The 20,672-nt window shown below is 38.1% G+C and overlaps 1 protein-coding gene across 16 annotated transcripts in view; it reads left to right on the forward strand.

The window, feature by feature from the left end:
• GTDC1 (glycosyltransferase like domain containing 1) overlaps window positions 1-20,672 on the forward strand; it is a 189,060-nt gene that overhangs the window by 62,069 nt on the left and 106,319 nt on the right. For all 16 annotated transcript variants that reach the window (XM_062578883.1, XM_062578885.1, XM_062578886.1 and 13 more), the window contains one exon: window positions 666-873. In XM_062578883.1, coding sequence (XP_062434867.1) covers window positions 723-873 — 151 coding nt within the window. In that variant the 5' untranslated portion in view covers window positions 666-722. The remainder of the gene's footprint in view (window positions 1-665; window positions 874-20,672) is intronic.

Genomic DNA, 20,672 nt, shown 5'->3' on the forward strand with positions numbered 1-20,672 from the left:
TTGGGAGCGCTCAAAAATAACGTGGTTTACGTCTCCTCTAGGGGCTGAGCGTGTCACTTTGGTGACGATCCCGGCTCCAGGGAACACGAGGTCGAGTGCTGGAGGTGTACTCGCGCTGCGTATCTGCAGGCTGCTCTCAGTCATGTTCCTTTAAGTCACTTAGCCTGATAGCCAGCATTGGGAACTCTTTTGGCTGAAACGCGTTTGAATTGTTCTTTAGTTTTATCCGCCACCAGGAAAAGGGCAAAACCTACGTAAAAATGAATAATCTGCATTTTATGGACATATCTCCTAACCTAGGAAAGTATGATGTCTTTAGAAATGTGTTGTAAAGCCAAGCTACTTTTAAATGTCTAATTGAAGAGGAAAAAAAATCAAAACAGAATATTTCTAAGTCTCGCACATTTAGTTTGATTCAGAAATTTCGAATGGCAAGTTTTAGTGGTTGAAACTAATCGATGTTATAATTTTGTCAATGTAATTGTTAATTAGCCTTTTGAAGTAAACTCATGAAATTAAAAAGAAAGATTAATTTCTCGAAGACAAAAAAAGAAGACACTGTATAGTGCCTTGCAATACATTTCTCCTTTTATTCCAATATATTTTCTTAATTAAAATAAAAGGTGCATTTCTGAAGTAACACAGTTCTTTATTGTCTTTTTCAGAATCCAGACAGGTCTGAAACGCTAGGAACATGAGTATTCTTCTCATTGAAGCTTTCTATGGTGGTTCTCACAAGCAGCTGGTGGATCTTCTTAAGGAGGAGATGGAAGAGTGTGTCCTCTGCGCCCTCCCTGCCAAGAAGTGGCCATGGAAGGCACGGACTGCTGCCATCTCTTTCATGCAAATGGTACCCCATAACGCTAATTACAGGTAACCTGAGAATTGGATAATCTCCTAGCTCAAATTGTAGAGGGGCCTTCAACCAGGTCTCTCAAGCGGGATATTCAATTATGTGTATACATATGTACGTGCAAGTGAATGAAAATACAAGTCTTTCTCCTTGTTTTGCCTTCTTTGGGTATAAATATGGGAAATTGCATCATTAGTCTTTGAAAGTCTCTTAAGAGTAGTACATACTACTCTTGTACATACATGTACATACATTCATTTCTGTGCATATACATCTGTATGTACATCTTACTTTTAAATTACCAAGCGAGTTCAGAAATGCTGAAAGATGAAAACTGGTTTGCACAGATAGCTTGAAAGATAACAGAGACGTGCACAGTGCTGTTTTGCTCACTTGCACTCCGGTCTATCTATTAAGAAGGCTGATTTATCAGAACATACTATTCGGGCTGACCTAGAGGATCTAAGGGAACAGTTTTATCTTAATGGCAGTTTAGTTCTGTAACGTGTCTACGACTGTGGACGTCAATTATGTCAGTTGTGAATTTCTATCAGCTGGAACCTGAACTGATAAAAGCCGAGTATTTAGGTCAACAGATTGCTATCACCTAGTGAGAATCAGCCACTCTAGAACCAACCTGTCTTTAAAACCAGCCATTTCTTTGGCCTACCTGCTTGGTGGAGATGTGGGGAGATGATGCTGTTAAGCAGTGACATGCTGTGGGGTGCAGCAAGCACTTCGTCCATGCACTGCAGAGCGTCACAGAGCCGGTCGTGAGCGAGCGCTCTGGTGTCATTACTCCTGCGTGGCAAGAGACCGAGATGTTTTAACGCAAATGCTTGCTTTTCACCCGGAAAATTAACTTCAGCAGATCTAAGCACATCTCAGTGATGTGCTATGAAGCTATAGTTAGAGCTGAGAATTGCATCTAGTATTTGCTACTCCAAATAGGAACAAGCAGAAGTAATGGACAGGGGAGGCATATGATTTTTCAGATCTTGTCCTATAGAGGCTGCATTTAGCCGGTGCGTTACCCAGCACAATAGTTACCCGTTCTGGAGCATATGCTACGTGCATATACACCGTTCCTGTTCCTGCTTCTGACTTTCATTTCAAATAAGCTGCCATCCCAAGCGAATTGTAATTATGACTTTTTCGCTGTTGATCTCGTGCGAGGCATTTAGTGTTGGTCTCATAGCGCTTTCCTTTTGCAACAGTTCTGGTTTGAAGGAGCCTATATGACAAACTGTTATGTAAATCTCTTTTGTAGCACAACCGCATCCTCCAACGCAGCACAATGTTATCTGTGTGCCTTCAAGGTCAGCAGCCCAAGCTGTCCAGCACTAACTGTATTAAACTAATCAGGCATCACTCATAGATACACACTTCATTAGTTTAACTTACAGTTACATTGACCTAAGATAACTTAACTCCAATTTGTCAAGTAACCCGCATCTTGGAGGAGGGGGGAAGCAGAAACAACAACAACAACAAAAAACAACCCAGCAGCTTGAAAACTCCCTTGAAGTTAATAAACTTGCAATCTGTCATAGACTTATGTGCAAATATAACCTTTAATGACAACAAATAAATCTGAGCTAACCAATAAAGCATCTTAAAGCTTTTCCTTTGCTGTTGCTGTTAGTGCCTGATCAGACAGAATCAAATAGTCAAAGTTCACAAAGATACAATGTTTAAAGAAGAGTATATACCATATCCTTGCATGCAGGATAAAATTTTAGGAACAAACGCTGATGTGACTGGTGAGAGGAAAACTAGTTAGAGGTACCAGCTACTTTACTTGTACATTTTTAATGTTTGTTTTGTAATTGAATGTTTCAAGAATTGTATTAAACTGAAAGTATAAATGCACCAGACTAAAGCCTAATGAGGCTGACTATTCTCTCCTACTATAAAAAACATTGATTAAAATTAACATTGATTCTTCTACTACTAGCTTGCCAGTAACTATTTAAGATCTGCTTCCCAGGTAGTAGTGATTTACCATTTATCTTAAGACAAAATTATAGCAAACTGTCAGGAATATATGTTTTGAATTAGGTATTTAAATATTTCAGCCTTCTTGGGAGGTATGGGAAATCACAAATCTACGTTATTTACAATATTGATGTTATTTGTGACTCATTTTCTAGAATCAAAAACGTGTTTCCAAGTGCTTTTCAGATAGAGATCAATAGTGTTTCAAAATTACCTTGTTTCTGTGTATGCATTTAATAATCCGGAAAGGTCACAAATATTTAAAGTGCAAACTTATTTGGTAACATTTGTTGCATTGTTAAATTTTTCTTTTCAAACTGTACTTTAAGTCAAGATGCTGGAATGTTTGCGAAATCATACTGATACAGATAAGTCTGATGATATTGTCATAGATCTGTATAGCAGCAGTATATATATTTCATAAAAATGGTTCTTTTACAGCTAATTATAAAACTGTGATTTGTTAGTTTTCAAGCGATGTGCAGTGAGCTAAGTCTAAATAGTTCTTTGGATGGAGGAGAGCGAAAGTGAAAAATCATAGTTCTTAATTTCACATGCTATTCTGTGAGCAGTGGGTTACGGTGAGCCCTCGGCATATCCTTCCTTACTGGAGAACAGACAGGGAAAGACTTGTGGTGGAACTGGTAAGGAGCAGCTCTGTGGCCGGTGTCGTGTATGCGATGGACAGCACGTCCCCGTGCAAGCGCTGGGCGAGCTGCCGCGAAGCGGAGCTGTCACAGGGAGCTGATGTCCTCATTTCTCAAGAGGAACTCGCATAGCTACTGTGGAAGGTATCGGAGACTTAGTACTTTGTCTGCAACATTGAGTAGATGTTATTTCCCTGTTTCAGTTTGCTGTACTCTTCTCCTTCTTAAAAAAATATATATATATATTTTCTATTGTCATGACTTCATTGTGCAATGTGTAGTTAAATGAGCTCAAGTCTTCATTCATCTCCTTAAAGGAGGACAGAAACCTTGATGAATATGGCAGATTGGGCAGGGAGTATGTGCTCGAACTTAGAAGGCCATAAAGATGTTCTTTCAAAGGGGGGTTACACAGCCAGTGAACTTGAAACGGCCTAATGCTTGTACTGAAGCAACAGAACTGCACATTTTTAAGAGCTTGCTTGCCTCACTGTGTAGGGGCTTGCATGATTTTTCCTTTCTGCCTTACCTGGACTGAAGATGCCTGTTCTGGAGTGACATTAGTACAAGTTTCATCCATTCACAACAGCTGTTGCTCTAGGGAATTTCCTTCCATCTCCTGTCAGAAAGGGAGGAGACAGGGGACTTTTTTGACTAATCTCTCATTTTCTAATTTCTTCTCTGAAATCTATCTTTGAGTAGGACGAGCAAGACATTTCTGTCTATTCTTCTCTGATTTGATTTCTAAGAAAATACGAGATTCCTCTGCAGGAACTGATTTCAGTGTTACCTTCCTTCACATCAAGAGGGAGAGGGATGCTACAATTTCTACATGGCAATTTCCAAATTAGGGCATTTTAAATGTACTGTAAAAGGGCAACTTTACTATTTGTTTTTCGAGATAATTTTTTTTTCAACAATTACAGAATTTTCTCATCAGTTCATGGAATAAGGCAAAGAGAAGTGGCCTACAGAAAGCGGCACTGCTGTCAGTCTAGAGTCTTGGCACTGTGTTTGCTTCATCTTTCAACTTGCCTGAGACAGCCAAATTTTTTGAAAAATTTAGATGTCTGGATTGCTCATCTAAAATTAATTCTGATTAATTTAGCACAAAGTGACTAATTGCAGAAGGTAACAAACCTCTTAGAAATTTTCTCTTTAACTCAAAGTTCTCAAATTTGAAAATAGTAAGTTATTACAGCATTTTCAGGAAGAAATACGTGATTTGTTGTTTTTTTCCTTACTGTAATTCCATTCTTCATTACCATGAGGAAAAATATTTTAAATTTCAAATAAAAAAAATCAAGATGACACACTAAACAAAGGCGTTTTATTTTGCTCTCAGGCTACGTGCTACAAAAAGTATTAATTCAAATTAAGAAAAGTAGTGTAAGACTTAGATTGGCAAGAATGGAGAAACTAAGTGCAGTACAGCTTCAAGTTTGGTTTTAATAACACTGCTTACTTATTTTCAAAAAAAATATATTTAAATTTAGTGTGTAACATTCTGTACTGCCCCCCAGGTAGTTGTTCATATGAATAAAGATTTTATTTGTAACGTACTCTGGCCCTGAAAGACCCGTAGTAGGGTAAATGCTACCATATATATACCCCTTGAAATTTGACAACTATATTTTAAAAGACAAACTCTGTTTTTCGCATTTTACAAAAAAGAAATATCATTGGTTTTAATTAATGAAACTCTGAAAAAGATCTAAAGGTGTAGTGTTCAGCAAAATGTAGCATATTCCAAGAGAATATAATGTAGACATTTTTTTTCCATAACATGTTAGGACTACTAGCTAGATTTAGGATTGTTTCAAATCTGATGCTTTCATTGTGTTCTGTAAAGAAAAAAAATTATTATAGAGCTAGTCTTCACTAACTGAGACACTGATGTCACCAAGACCTTCTGTTAAAAACTGTGATGGTGTAATTTTTATTCCAGTGAATAATTCAGTGAATGTGTAGTCCCATCAAAAACATAGCACAACTAGCATGTGTAAGTGTTAGCGAGTTAGAGTACTTACTGTTTTCTAGCTCTTTTCTTTTCTAAAAAAGAAAATACCTGCAAATAACATAACCTGAGGAAGACTTTGGAAGATGTGAATTGAAGTAAGGCATGCAACCGTCACCCTTTCCACTGAAAGCTGAATACATAGATGGTCATTTGTGCTGGGAACATTTCTGTCTCAAAAACACACATGTGTACATACACAGAGATACACACACCCCCTTCTATTTTCAGCATCGTGATCTCAACATCTGCAATAAGCTAAGGTAGTGGAGAAATATCTTCAACGATTTTCTCTCCACCTATGTGTTTTTCCTTTTCGCCCTGCAGCCGTTTGTGTGTTCTCAGAGTGACAATAACAGCCGCAGCAAAGATGGTCCTTATGTCAAATATTGGAGGTGTATCTTGATATAATCCCTGTGTAGGAAGAGGAATTATTTTCCCTGTGTTAGAGGCCTTCCCTGCATTTGGTCCTGATAATAGTCAGGTAAGAAATAAATTGTATGTGTGAGTAGTATGTTACTTAAATGAAAGATAACAGCTTATGTACAAATTAAAAAATATTTACCTGATACCTTTCTGTATGTCTTAGGGTGTTTGTTTCTATATGTAGGTGAAGAAAACTAGAATCTCATTTACGGTATTGATTACTAAGAGTGTGTATTTTGGTGTTACTGCTAAACTTCATTACATTTGAGAATGGAACATGGCTTTATTGGAATTGCTGAAGAACTCTCGGCCCAGAGATCTTTTGAATTTCTAGCTATTCCTTTGTTTCTCGGACTGAGATTAAGAAATGAGTGTGTAGGTGTGCATGCACGTGTTTCCAGCTGCACTTTCACATGCGATGGGGGGGAATATGCTCCTAGAGGATAGATTGGTGAATCAGCTCTTTGCTCCCCCCAAAGGGCTAAGGTGGCTAGGTGGAATAGCCAGTATCCCCTGCAGACAGAGTTCAGATCTTTGATTAAAAATAAAAATAATGTGTGTGAAACTTATATGTATTTTCCCACTAAGTAGTACAACGTTCTTTCCTTGCTGTAGAGCTGTCCAAAGCAGGAATAACAGATATCCTTTATGTTAAGAATTAAGGTACATTGAAAAAAAAAAAACGTATAGGAGATGCTGCTTAGTTCTGTGCTCCTCTTTTGCTCTCCCTAGCTACATAAAGGTCATTACTTCTTTTATTCATTAGTGCTAAACTTGCTTGCAGTCTCTAAAAACAAATGGGCTGAGTTCACGAAGGGTGGTTAACGCGGGCTTGTGCAGACCCCGACGCGTTCGTTCTGCCCACGCGCCGAACTAGCTGGGTGTGAGCTAGCTCTGCACCGGAGGGCCATATGGAGGGCCCTACTGAGACGTGAGATACGGGCACCATGCACGGAGCCGAAACAACTTCGTGACTTCCGACCAGAGCTGGCGCCTGTCCAGCCAGCTTAGGGTGTGAGCAAAGAGAATATATGTCCATATGGAAGCGTACGAAGCTCCACGACGTAGCACAGATGATATCCTCCACTTCTGTAGCCCCGGATAATAGAGGTTGTCCTAGAGGCTGAATAGAGAGTGTGAAATTCATGCTGATGAGGAGAGCTTAGAGGCAGTCCTGTGGCGAGGCTACGTAATGGGGGAATGTAGGTGTAAAAATGGGCTTTGTGCGGTTTAGGTTAGTATCACCCCAAATCTGTTCTGAAAACTTCTTCTGAAACTATCATCATTCAAAATAAACTTCTGAAGAGGAGCGTATTTGACCAAACTTGAGAATGATTTTTATCAGGACATTAATATAAACCAATGCATTCTTAAAAATGTTGTTTATTGTTTGAAAATCTGCAACTGATGTATTTGGATTGGAAAGATAGTGTACATAAAGGTTACTGCTTCAGTATAAAGTCTAAGAAAAAGGTCATCTGATACTGAGAATAATAACGCTGCTGTGTTTTCTCTGCTCAGAATTAGGCTGCTAAACTTTACTTTTCAGTGTCGCTGAGAAAGGCTGCCTGAAAGTTTGCGTGCGGTCTGCTAAGGAGGTGGGATCCCTTTGTTCAGCAGATTAATTACCTTGCTGCTGCTGTGCAGAGTGGCCAGAAGCAAAGTTTGGGCGCTCTAAGTCCCTGTATCGTGTCACATTTTAAGAGTGAATGTTTTTTATTTCTCGATCTGGCCACATAAAACCTGAAAAAGGGCAAAACAAAACCAAACCAGAAAACTCCCAACAGCCAATAATTCTTTTGAGAAACAGGACAAATAATTTTGTAAGTAAACTACCTGAAATTTATTCAGGCAGACAGCAAAATGATCTTAAACATTCACATTGCATTAATCAACTTTGCCTCAGATAAAATGCTGGCAGATGGTAGCTATTCATTTGAAAAGTGACAGGTTTTCTTTACATTTTTGTGTGTAAAGCCCCACATGCACACTTCCCTCCAAAAAGTTTAGTTGTGTGATTTGTCCAACGTGCTTTTTTTTTTTTTTTTTTTTTTTTTTTTTTTTTTTTTTTTAATGCAGTTATTAGGCCTTTTCACAATTTGGTTAGTTAAAAGAGGTTTTAGATTAATTTAAAATAAGACTACTTCCTTTGAAGTCAGTGGAAGTGTATATGATCTAAAATTTGGCATAAATAAGAACAGAACGATTAATGCAATGAAAGGTAGGGGATGGGGAAGATTGCTAGCTGGAATAGTTGCATGATCTATAGATAGAACTAATGTGAAATGGCAGTTGTCCGTTTGATGTGTAAAAGATTTGCAGAAATTTCCCCAAAATACTCTGATGAGACAATGAAAGAACAGTCTGTTTTTTCAAACTGTAGCATGTGTTTTTCCTTTATGTTCTTGAGTGCCTGGGGAAATCCTTATTTTTCTTTCTAAAATGAATTTTATGAATCACCTGGAGATTTGATATTTACATTGCTAGCAGTAAAATGTAATGAAATAGTGCATTATGATTCAGTATTTCTACACTTAGGATTTTAATGAGTGTTTTATCTGTCCTTTTAAACAGTTGTTGTGTATAGGTTTTATTTCCAGATTAGTTATAGTTTACATTTCTATTTTCAAATAACAAATATATACAGTATTGTATTATAAACAGTATGTTACTTTTTTCTGGCGATTCATTGTCATTCTAGTCCATAATACTCATTTGATCTTCCAAAGGGAAAGAAAGCAAGCTTTTGGTTTGCATGTAATACAGAGAAAATTCTTGATTTTTTTTCTCTGCTACTTTTTTCATAATCTCAACTATTTTTTGTACCTTGGAAATAAATAATACAAATTTTGTCAGATACTTGGTTTGCACGTTATTTGGATTTATAGCTTTATATTCCAGTATCGTTAATAACCAGCAGTCTTAGTAAGTATTTACAGCTTGGCTTGGCTTTGTGAATTAATATATAATGAGAAGAAATTTTAAGTAATGCAGACTGTTTCTAGCAAAACAGTTTTGGGAGAAGGTCTACGTTAACACTGCTGTTTTCTTTTGCAAGCATTAACCTGACCCAAATGCATAAGGTCATCTTTCCGTTAAATTCAGAAAGCCTTGTTTGAGGTTGCTAGGGACGTTCCTGTTGTCAGACTACAACGGACCAAGAATTCTGTTAGGAAGGTTAATGTATAGTCAATGTGAAGAATAGTTTTAAACACCATAACTCAGTTAATTTAAGGCATTTTCCTGTTGGAACTGCTTCAGGGTAGCTGTTGCTTTACAGAGGAGAGGCCTGTGGCAGCAGCCGCTCCAGATCCTACACTGAAAGGAGTAAAATTCTGATATATCACCTAGTTATGCAAAAATGCATGCAAGGAAATATCCTGAGTTCATTAGTGGCAATATTAAACCTTTCATAAAAGTTTTCTAAATTTCATGTAGATGGTATAAATAAAAACATTCTTGTATATAGTCCCTTTTGCTATATCCCACTGATCAGTATAACCCACTGGCACAATAACATTCTGTGACAAACAGATTATGAAGTGGGGAAAGAAAACCCTTCCAGAATAACTGTTTTGAGTTTTCTAGTATTTGCCTTTTTTCCTACTTTTATTAATCTTTGTTGTTCTGCTCTGCACGTTCTTTTTTCCCTGCATTACTTAGTTCAACCTGAACCTCACCATTAGTACGTTACCTGACAGTATTATTAATATTCTCTACAGTTCAGTTTGTTCCACTTCTTGTCGTATTGTAACTTTTCAGCTTAATTCTGTTGACTTGTCTTGAACGTCTGAGTTGGTGCTTTCTCCGTTGTGCTTGGGTGGTACAGATTTGCCTTTTCTGGAAGACCAGGCAGTATTTCTATGGCCATTTTTTCAGGTTGCCTGTGGGATGTTAACTTCTGCTGTGGATGCCAAAGAGTTTCAGTATGCATTCTGAATATGCTGAGCCAATGCATTAAATACTATGGAAAGGCTGCGGAGGTGTTAGATTTGTGACATTCTGCATATGACTATGTAGGTAATATCTATATTAACAAATAGTGCAACCTTTTAGGGTTGTAGAGAGGCTGTAGAGTGAAATGGTGCTCATCACCTAGCATCCACATAGGGTATTATTTCAGGCGGTTTTATTTCAGACTATGTAGTCTGGTTCTTACGGACTGAATGTCCCTAGATGTGGTTGGAGTGCATTGAATACTCCCCTGGAGCAGCATCTTCTGGTTTAGTTTCGTCTAGAATGGTCTCCAAGGTTATGACCTGGATTCCTGTGGTGTGAACTGAAGCACAGTACGTGTGGATGATTACAAGAGTTGTTTTGGCAGTGCTCTTCTAGGTTGACCCAAAAACCACTTGATCTTGTGCTTTATCGTGTCATTTCTTCCCTAGATATAAAGCATGTCCATTGCATGTAGTTTGATTAAGATCTGTATGCCAAATTATGGTGCAATGAATGTATTTTATTTATTATGGACTTTTAACTCTCCCAGACCTCAGCTGATCAATTCATTTCTTCTCCCCCCCCCCCCCCCCCCCGCCTTAGACTACTAAACCTGAGAATCTTGAGGATTATACCTGTTCTTGATATGCTTTGGATCATTATGATTAGTTTTAACCCCCTTGAAAAAAGTAGAGAATTATGTCTGTCGATTTGAATTTGTCTCTGTACTAACAAAGTAACTAAAGGGCTTTTTTTCTCATTATTCAATAATGAAGGTTTTTGAAAAGGAATACTTTGGCTTCTTGTAATCTCCTTATTCTCTTGGACAGTATTTTTTCCTGTCTTCCCTCCGTCTTTTGTCTCTGTCCCTTCCTCCCTCCCGCATACATACTCTGATGGTCTGGTGGACACAGTCATTTTAAAGAATGCTTTCCAGTTCAGAAGAGCTTATTTTTTATTGTTTAAGTTCATACCCTGGCCTACTTGTTCATTGTATTTCATTTTTAGTCTCTCAATTTCCCCTTTACTTGTCGCACATTAGAGCTTATATTTCTGTCTTATAGCAACAGGAAGAAAGAATGAAGGAAACAGCAGTGGACATAACATCACAAACAAATACGTGTTTTGCATTTTGCAGAAAAACTACTAGAAGAAATTTAGACCTATTAGTATCATTTCTAAGAGTTACTAGGATGAAAGATATATCTATGGTGGGTCTCTTAGCAATTTTACCTGATGTAACTACTTAGAAATGTTAAAAAATTTATCAAGTGGTGAGAAAACAGTGAGTAAATTATCAAATGGTGAGAAAAACGATGGAAAAAACAGTTATTTCAACATTAATTTTATTGTGGTTAAGTGGTATTCCTACAATGAGTTTTCTTAGCATGTGTTTTCTTTTAAAATGATAATTTTTTTAACTTAGCATATTTTGCATATATTTGTCTACTTGAAATATGAAAAAATTGTCTTCCTGGAATAAGTATTATGTAATAACAACATGGAGAAATTTGTGAATGTATATAATGCTATGCATATTATGTATGGAAGAATTAAAAAAAATTAGAGGAGTAATTTGAGAACATCTGCAATTTTTTATTTATGTAAAAGAATATCCCATTTTTAATTAAAGATGGAATTTAAGAATGATAAATGGTACCATTATCTAGTAGCAGTTAGTTTGCAGGCAATTTTTTCCTACTGTTCTGCAGATTGCTGCAGGTTTGACAGTGCCTTTGGCTTTTGTGAGCAAAATGCATTTCATACTTGTGACAGAATAGTTGTAACTCACTAAACATGAAACAGTTATCATGCATAGCGACATCTCTATGTTTAAACCCTGAGGAATCGAATTATTTTAAACTGTGCATATGCAGAAATTTCCTGGTAATCAATTTTATTAAAAACATAACAGCTAAAAATTTTATCTGCCAAATGCATTCAGAGAAATGGTGCTCAAGATACTGAAATTATGCAAGACGATGAGATGAATTTCAGGGGAAATTGTAACAAAGAAGATATCTTTTATTTTATTTATTTTTTAAGAGTGAAGTGATTGCTAAATTAACTTAGAAGGAGAATTTCTCTTGCTGTAGCTATACTATAATAAATTGCAAATGAGCCAAAATTAGATGTTATTTCTGAAGGAAATACACTACATGATACTGTGTACAGTGCCAGACATAACTTCTGTCTGCCTTGTAGCTATTGACAAAAAAAAGGAATGTGTGCATTGGACCTGCTTTCCTTCAAGTATGTCCAGTCCATACTGATGTTGGCTAAGGCTGATGGTGGAGGTTAACAGGCGGACGAAGGATGGGGAAGGGATAGAGCACAGGGAGCTAACTCCTGTGCCTGTTTTTTACTACTAGTAGCCTCACTGTTTTGCCTCAGTTGGCAGGTTTTTAAAGTATTTTTTGGTCTTCAGTAGTAGACTGACCTTTCTTCTGTTTGCTTTCTTTCTTTCTTTCTTTCTTTTGTTTTTAGCTCTAAAATTCGATTTTTATCTTCTAATGAGACCAGAATTAGCTCCGCATTTTTACCTCCAGCAGAGTCTTTGTTGTGTGATATCAAAATGGGAGGGAAAAGTAGACTGGTCTGATAGACTGGAGGTGGGTGAAATACTCACCTTGCTGAAACCAGTAGGAGCTTTGGGAATGACTTCAGCTGTACCAGCATTGCCGTTGGGTGCCATTTCTGACCCTCAATTATCTCATTAGATGTTGAGACTTCATGTTAGCCTTTGTATAGTACAATTCATGCTTCTAAGTTGGGTGTTTGCGGCTTTTCTGTGTTTACTTGTTCATTTGGCATAGTGTCTTTGGGATTGCAGTTGAGAGACCTCTGTGGAGGAAGACCTCATAGCTGTTTCCTCTATGCTGATAGGTTACTGTGTACCCCAGATCATGCAGGTGGAATCTGGTTTACAAGAGTACATATTCTTGTGAGGTTTAAGGGTGGCCCTGCGAAGTGGCCCCAAGCTTGTTTGAAATCATACTCTCTCTGGTGGTTTCTGGGGTTGGAGAAGCATTCAGCTCTAACATGCTTTAAACGCATCTCAAGCCTTGCCCAAGAAGACCTCTGGGCAGAGCTGGTGGTGAGGAATTTCAAAACAGGAAAATTCAGAGGATCTTGCCCTGATTTGATGACTTTCTAATGAGCTGCATTTTTTTTTTTTTTTAATTAAGCATACTCCTAAGTTTTCTGGCTCTCAAAGAAGTGAAATCTCACTATATGTTGCAGTGGGCTCCAACAGGGTCAGGATATTCTGTTTACCTAAATGGTAAAATGCATGTTGATTATCTAAATACATGCATCAAACTGTCAAAATTTACATTTCAGAACTTGTCTCTTTAAGTATGAACAAGGAATAAAAAAGTTAATATATACATGCAAAGCATACAGATACTAGTTTATTTATTTAGTTGCATAGGATGCTGAAGACTAAGGATAGCTTTCAGTGGCCTGTGTTTTTTCCTTCTCTTTGTCTTCTTTGCTACTCCTTGCCCCATTTCTTTTTTCCAGTCGCAGTTTGCATCTAAAGCTCCATGTGAACAAAATATTGTATTAGCGCCTTTGTTTTTTCTTGTTTCGGATTGCAGTTTGTTTTGAGTGATGCTGCTCACTTGTGTCACCCCAGGCTCATGGAAGAACCAGATTCTAAAATATTTTCTTTCCTTTTTTTTTTTTTTTTTTTTTTTTTAATGGAGCAGAGGACCTAGAAGTTGTCTTGCACTGAATTACTCATTCTGGGGTGCATAGATTGAAAATAGTTTTATATATTTTGCATATAAATACGGGAGAAATCTAGGTTTTAATGTGCCATCCTGTGCTATGATTAGTAGAATATTCATTCAGTATTCAAAAGTAGGTATTTATATTTTTTAAAGTATTAATTCCCAGCATTAACAGTTGCGTAGAAGGTCATTGACACTGTGGATCGTATGGGGTCTTTGGGGAGTCAGAGATATTTGAAGACAATATTTATAGTATCTCTGTTTATTTCTGGTTCCTGTCTAGCTGGCATTTTTCAAGGGACTGTTTTTAGATTATATTTTGTGCATGGCTCTCAATTTTCTTAGATACTGATTGAACCAAGTGAAGGATATGTAATAGCTTTCTTATGCCTTCAAGAGATTTGCGGGCGGGCGATAAGACGCGCGTGTGTTCAGAGCATGGGTGGAGTCCGTGTGTCTGAGCCAGCGGGGTGAATGAATTGGTGGCCGGGAGTGGGTTGGAGATAATTTTGTGCTTCCCACATTATTAAGCTGTAGGAAGGCTATTTCAGCTGTTGAGATGAAGCTCAGCAGCTGCTCTGCAAACTCCTAACAAAATAGGGGTCTGAATTTTCCTTATCTCAAGCATCTGCTTCTGACCACAGATGTTGCAGGGGCTCTGCGTTTCTCTTAACTGGTAGTCTTTGAATTACGTGGTTGGCATACGGTAAAAATGGAAATTTTTTTTATAGGTTAAGACGGGAATCAGAAATAATGTTACCATCTATTAATTGCCTAGTTCAGACTAAGACACTGAGTCACGAAGAAGGTACAAAAACTGTGCAAAACAAAAGCTTCACCACAGAGGAAAATCCAGCTACTCAGCCACTCTCTGGCTGGTTGCAGCATCACTATGGTATTTGCATTCCCATGATCTCTTCAGCTCTCTCTTGCACAGCGTATTTTGGTCCATACACACGTTCTTTTTTTTTCTCGGCACATGTTGTGGAATTTCAAGCTGCCACTTATTAACTCTTGATTGTAATATCTTTAATTTTGTCTTTAAAGTGCTAATGTTAGGGAGTGGTTTGCAATGTGAGCGATCATATATCTGAGGCAGAATGTTTTATATTTTTGAAAATTGCCAATATTAACTGGCAGGCCATGGGAGCAGCCTCCTGTCTGCAAAGCCCAACCACGGTAATTCTATTAGTTGTATTCCAGAAGTACTTGTTTAGTTTTCCCTCAGATGGATAACCAATATGGAACATTTTGTCCACATAAGTCTTATTACGGAGGTTAGAACATTCTGCTAATTAGGAAAAACTAATTAGGCAGATTGTTGAGCCTGTAACCAGAATTTTTGTATTTTAATGGATCTTGAAATGTGATATACTGACTTTTCTCTGTTAGATTATTGTAAAATACACGTTTCTCTTAAATGACTTGTAAATGTCTGGAAAAATTATTCCTGATGAGACTATGCACTCAGAGTGAGAAAGCAAAACAATTTTATTTTTTGAATTTATTAAATAAAAACTATAAGAAGAATATATGCTGTAAAATTGGTGAAATCATTAACTCATACCAGCTTCTAGTTGTGGCAATAGAAATAATTTTGTTTTAAGATATTTAACTGCCTGATTATGAAGTTGGAGTAGGTTCATATAAATAAACAATATAGTGTGTGACTGCGTTAAGATTGGAGCTAAATGGTACACAAATCTCACAGATTTTTATATGGCTACTTCAATCTAAAATATTCTAGCCACTATTTTACTGAGTCCTGGGTAGTCTCTATCGTGTCTAAACTGAATCAAACTCACTTGCAAGTGTTCTTGCAGCATTGTTATGGACTTTCAGTTGTATACAAAGTGGAATCTGAAAATAAATCTGCTTTCAGTTGTGGTTGGACCTGGAAGCAAAACCATAAGGGCTGGTTTAGTTTTAAAGGTTCTCGTCTTAATTCCCTGCAGTGGTTCCTGCTGAGCACAAATCACTAGTGCTGAGGCATTTGCTTGATTTGCAAGGTGCCATGTGGGAAGCAAGGGATGTTTGTGATTGGGGAGAAAATGTCTGACAGGAGGTACACTGTATTTAAGATGGATTTCTGTTTCGTTTCTACTTTAGAACTTTTTTCCAGCTCTACCTTGCTAAGAACCTTAATTAGCATTAACCTTTTTTCAAGCTTGACAATCTACCTTATACAAAATCCGGTGGCATGTAGATAAACCACGTAGGCAGGAGCTTCCCGCAGCAACCTGCAGTCTGTCGCAGGATCATGCTTTCGTACGCGATGTTGAAAGCGCTGAGACCTTTGGCTGACATCTGGCTGCCCTACTGCAGAAGCCCAGAGCAGCCTGTTTTGGGTCCCTACCACTTCTTGTCACAAATTGAGTCAAGACAGTTTAGAATTGAGTCTGTGAAGCCTGATCTGTGAATGCTGGGTTGCCAAGCACTCGGCTCTTGTTCGTGATGTAAGGGACTAGAAGGGACAGGAAGAAAGACAAATATTTGTAGACAAGTAAAACTTAGGAGCTGTATAAAAGGAAGTGCTTCAGTGAAGCTCCAAGGTATAAAATCATATTGCTACATCTATGAACGTGGAGGAACAAAATATGGAGCAGAGGGAGATGCAGCTGTGCAAACGGCCAGAAAAATGACAGTCATGCAGCGTCAGGGCGCTGTGCTTGCGAAGCGTTTTGATAATGCATTGGGTAGTGCTTTGCGGTGCTTCAGTGTGCTTAGACCTGTGGTGTTCTCACCATGGGAAAGCAGCACTGTGAATAGGGTTTGGAGAGCAGGTTTCCAGAGCAAAAACAAACAAACAACAAGACTCATTTTTGTGATGTCAACTTCTGCCATCGCTAGACCTTCAGTCTTTGCAAGCCTGTCAGCTCTGGGTTTCTCGACTAGGATTTGATTTTAGTATCTGTGGTGACCTGCAGATTCACATCCTTTCACACTCCTGCAGTTTCATCTTCAGCATAAAATTTGGAACTATTTTCAGCTGGACAGGTCTAGGCAGTTAATATGATGTTACCTTTTTAAGTGACTTACAGAGCAGAGACGAAATTTAGGAGAATAAATATTTTAGATTATTTTTCTTTGCTTCCTAAAGAAAAGAATTTTCTTAGGTGAGAGATTATTTTGCAAGCAACGCCTTTGTATGATGTATTGATGATTTTGGTGTATTGGAGGCTTCTTTCCCTTGAACGCAGTTGGTTGAAACGGATACCCACACTTAATTGTCTTCCATATTCTTGCTTAATTACTTGTCATTCTTCTGAAGTGGATGACTCATTTAGCCTTCAGCATCTGGAGGTACTCCTGTCCTCCCTATAAACACACACATACATATTTTTACTGTTCACAACTGCAAGAGTGCGTATTTTCCCCTTGTGCTGTGTCTCATTTCATAGGGTAATATAGAGAAAGCAGATCTGAGAGGGTGCATGGAAATGAGAGAAAGGCATATTGTGAAGAGTTTGCATTGGTCAGGATGATGGTTAGCGTATGCTTGAATTGTGCCTGTTCTGTCCTTGCTTTTTGCAAAGGCGTGCATGTCTCTCCTGGGCTGTTATTAATATTATTGCTGTTATTAATACTGTAATGGTTTGTTATCCCAATACTTCCATCGCTAGTCTCTTAGTCTATACTTCTGTATCAGCCTTAGTAGGAAGCTATTTAAGTTTGGAAGCAGGATACCATTTCAGGTAGTGTAGGTACGTTGGCTTGGGAAGATTCAGTGTTTATCGAGAACTCGGTATGAAAATCAGTGCTTATTTTTGATTGCCAACCTATTTGTGATCAAGAGACTGCTCTTCCTTCTGCCCTTCCTCTAACATGCCCTGCACCTTTTTGAGCTGGGCAGAGGCGGAAAGTGGCTGATCCTGTGTCTGCTGAGTGGGCGGAGAGCAGAGCCAAAACTGCTGTTCAGTGACCCGGACTGAAACTGCCCTTCCAAGCCTTGCAATCCTCAGTGGAGCAGGATTGCACTAGTGGCTCCTGAAAATGCACTGGGAGTATTTGGTTTCTTTGGTGCAGTTCAAAAGCAGAAGGAACCATGGCGTGCCTTGGCTGCACTTAGGGATGATTGGTGTTGGGTAAGAGCAAGCTCTCTTCTTGCCGGTAGGCTTGTGTTTTATTAGCTGCTTCCTTATGTTATACTGGGTTTGGGGGTTTATTTTTTTATTTGTTTGCTTGCTTTTTCTAGAGCATTTGAAATGTATTTCAGACACTACCTCCAGATCAGTTTGCAGGCAACTCCAGCTTAGATAATCTTGGCTTCCCATGCCCCTTAACTTTCTGTGCTTTGCCACATTTTGACGTTTTGACGTTCACAGACGTTTCCTTCTTGCATTTCAGGATGTGCATCCTTAGTTGTGACACTGTATGTGTTCTAGTACAGGTTTAGTGCTGAAAAATGGTCTTTGAATTACCACCAGATAGGTGTTCTGTATCAGAAGACAACATTCAGTCTTACTGCCCTGAGATCTAAATGAATTTATGTGTTTAAATAAACTAGGACGTTTTGAACCTTGACACTGTAATATTTAATGCTCGGATATTTCTCTGCTTTGTCAAACAGGGATGACTGGTAAAACCATGAGCTGATTACTCCTTGTATTAGATAATCATTTCTTAATGTGGGAGGGATATTAAGAATAGACGTGAACGCTCTTGAAAGACTCTTTATGGAATAAGGCTTAAGCATCGCTTTAAATAGGATGCACATCCACTTTCATGCTGAGTCAGATCTTGCCTGACTGTTGTAGGACAAATATGCTAACAACTTGGACAAAAAGTTGAGAAGTGAGTCCTAGAAAACACTTGCAAAACATATGGTGACTCTCTTATCTTTAAAAATTCTCATGGTTTAGTGTGAGGCATTGTCACACTTGGCTTTGAGGTATATGGGAGTTTGAGCCTGGTTAGGCCAAGACTCTCCCTCATTCTATTTGTATGTTTTTGGTAAGCTGAAAAATTTTTGATCCTCCCTCTTCTTTGTTTCTCCCTGTATCATGTGTTTGCCTTATGATATGCCAGTGGCAAATAATTCTTAGTCATAGGTTAGACTCTAAAATTAAAACGCTTGCCAGTGTCTGAGTAATAGTTCACGCTAGTGGGGACGTTGCTCCGTGAACTGGTCACCTATGGAGGGGAGCGTGGACACACGGGAACGGCATCGTGTCACCTGCTGCATTACTGCTCATACACAACAGGGCTTTTCTTCAGGGAAGCCTCAATCACCACTAAAGATTAAATGCCTATTTTCAATGAAAGCAGAGCTGATTTGGTGGGTTCTATATATTTTTATTTTTTCCAAACCAGTGACATTTTAAAAAGAAACCAAGATTTTTGAGGTGTGGTTGTTAAAGTGTGTTGAAGTCTCTGACATATGACAAAATAGATTTGATTAATTGACGTTAGCCTTCTTGTAGAAGTTTCTTTTATTTTTTTGGACAATGTTTTTGGTCAAATCTTTTTCTGAACTAAGTGCAGGACAGCGTGCTGCAGGTCCAGGCTGTGTTTTAGGCAGTGCTCTAAAGGCATCATCATCCGGGAGACATTTGTGACCAGGGTAGTAACAGTGGGTTTTTTCAGAGTGCTGAATTTTATTTTACTTCTTAAGCTTTTTAAGACATTAGTGTTAATCTGGGATAGTATATTATAGAAATTTTGCTTTCCTAATTTTGTTTGGTGGGCTCCAGAAAAGCTCTTAAGTCATTCCTAACATTCCTTTCTGTAGAAACTTTAAAAATTTCAAGTTGCTTTCATTATGAAAGTAATTGAATTTAAGATTTTACTGTCATGACATCTGAATGAGTTTTTGTGATAGTGGCAGTTGCCCGTTTTGGATTATTTTCTGCCCATGAATATTATGAGATTTCTTGTTAAGGTGAATGACAAGATGATGTATGACATACTTGAGGTGGTATTGAGCAGGGTGTAGTTGGAAAATTGCAGTGATAATTTTCTTTTTACATCTCAAACATGCACATCATTGAGAAGAAAAAAAAAAAAAGGAGTAACAGGCAACTCAAGAAAAGCATGAGGGGAAACCTTGAAAAATTACAGGGAAATTTCCATAACAGATACACTAGTAATGCCGGCTTAATAATGATTTCCTGTCATGAACTATTTTTATCATATGCCTGCTCTCTGACGTGGCATTCTATTTAACATTTTTGAGAGCCATGTTTTAATCAGATTAAGCTCAAGGAAACCGATAGGTATCTGTTTGGCTCATGGCTTCTGCTTCTGTTTCTTATTTAGTCACAAGACTATTGTTGCTGGAATCTTTCCGAGCGGGTTTTGCTGCGGCTGCAGCAGGCGCGCGGCTCGGCGCTGGGCGAGCCTGAAGGTTGGGTGCCAGTGCTTCTCGTGGTACACGCGCAGGGTGCCTTGTGGAACTATTCTGTAAATTCAACAAGACTGATACAAACTGTTTCTTTTCCTCATGTGATTAAATGGCTAAAAATAGCAATCTATTTTTAGTTCCAAACGTAGTAGTGTTTCTTAGGAACAAACGAACCAAAAACAGTGTGCTAGGAAGGCTGATAATGAATAATGCTGCCTTCTAATCTACTTATGTAAAACAGAAATCCTTATAAAAACAGCGGATAGTCTTGAATCGTTTTATATAATGTGCAACATCAACAACGCTTTTCGTCCATTGCATGTCATGGGGAGAAAATACTAACAAATAATTTTTTTAAACTTTGATATTTTCATGCTGTTTTTCGTATTACATTAGGTGCAGCAGAAAAGTTTTAAATCAAAATTATTCATTACGTTCTCCAATACTGTGTGTGTCTTGTAAGTTAGGGAAATGACCAAAAAAGGGTGCTGCATAACATTTGGTGTTATTGACTGTGCTTGAGTAGTAGTAGACTTAGCACCTCATTAGATGGTCTCAGCATCCTGGATCATGGGGGAGGCTCTGCAGGCTAGCTTTTGAAAAGCTCTATCTGTAAACACTTTTGCAATTTTCAGAGCAAAAACTGTTAAATTTCTAACAACCTTTTTTTTTGTCTATTGCAAATACAGATTTTTTATCGCACAGTAAAGGC

Source organism: Rhea pennata, chromosome 6 (assembly GCF_028389875.1).
Source record: "Rhea pennata isolate bPtePen1 chromosome 6, bPtePen1.pri, whole genome shotgun sequence".
In the NCBI taxonomy this organism is placed as follows: domain Eukaryota; kingdom Metazoa; phylum Chordata; class Aves; order Rheiformes; family Rheidae; genus Rhea; species Rhea pennata.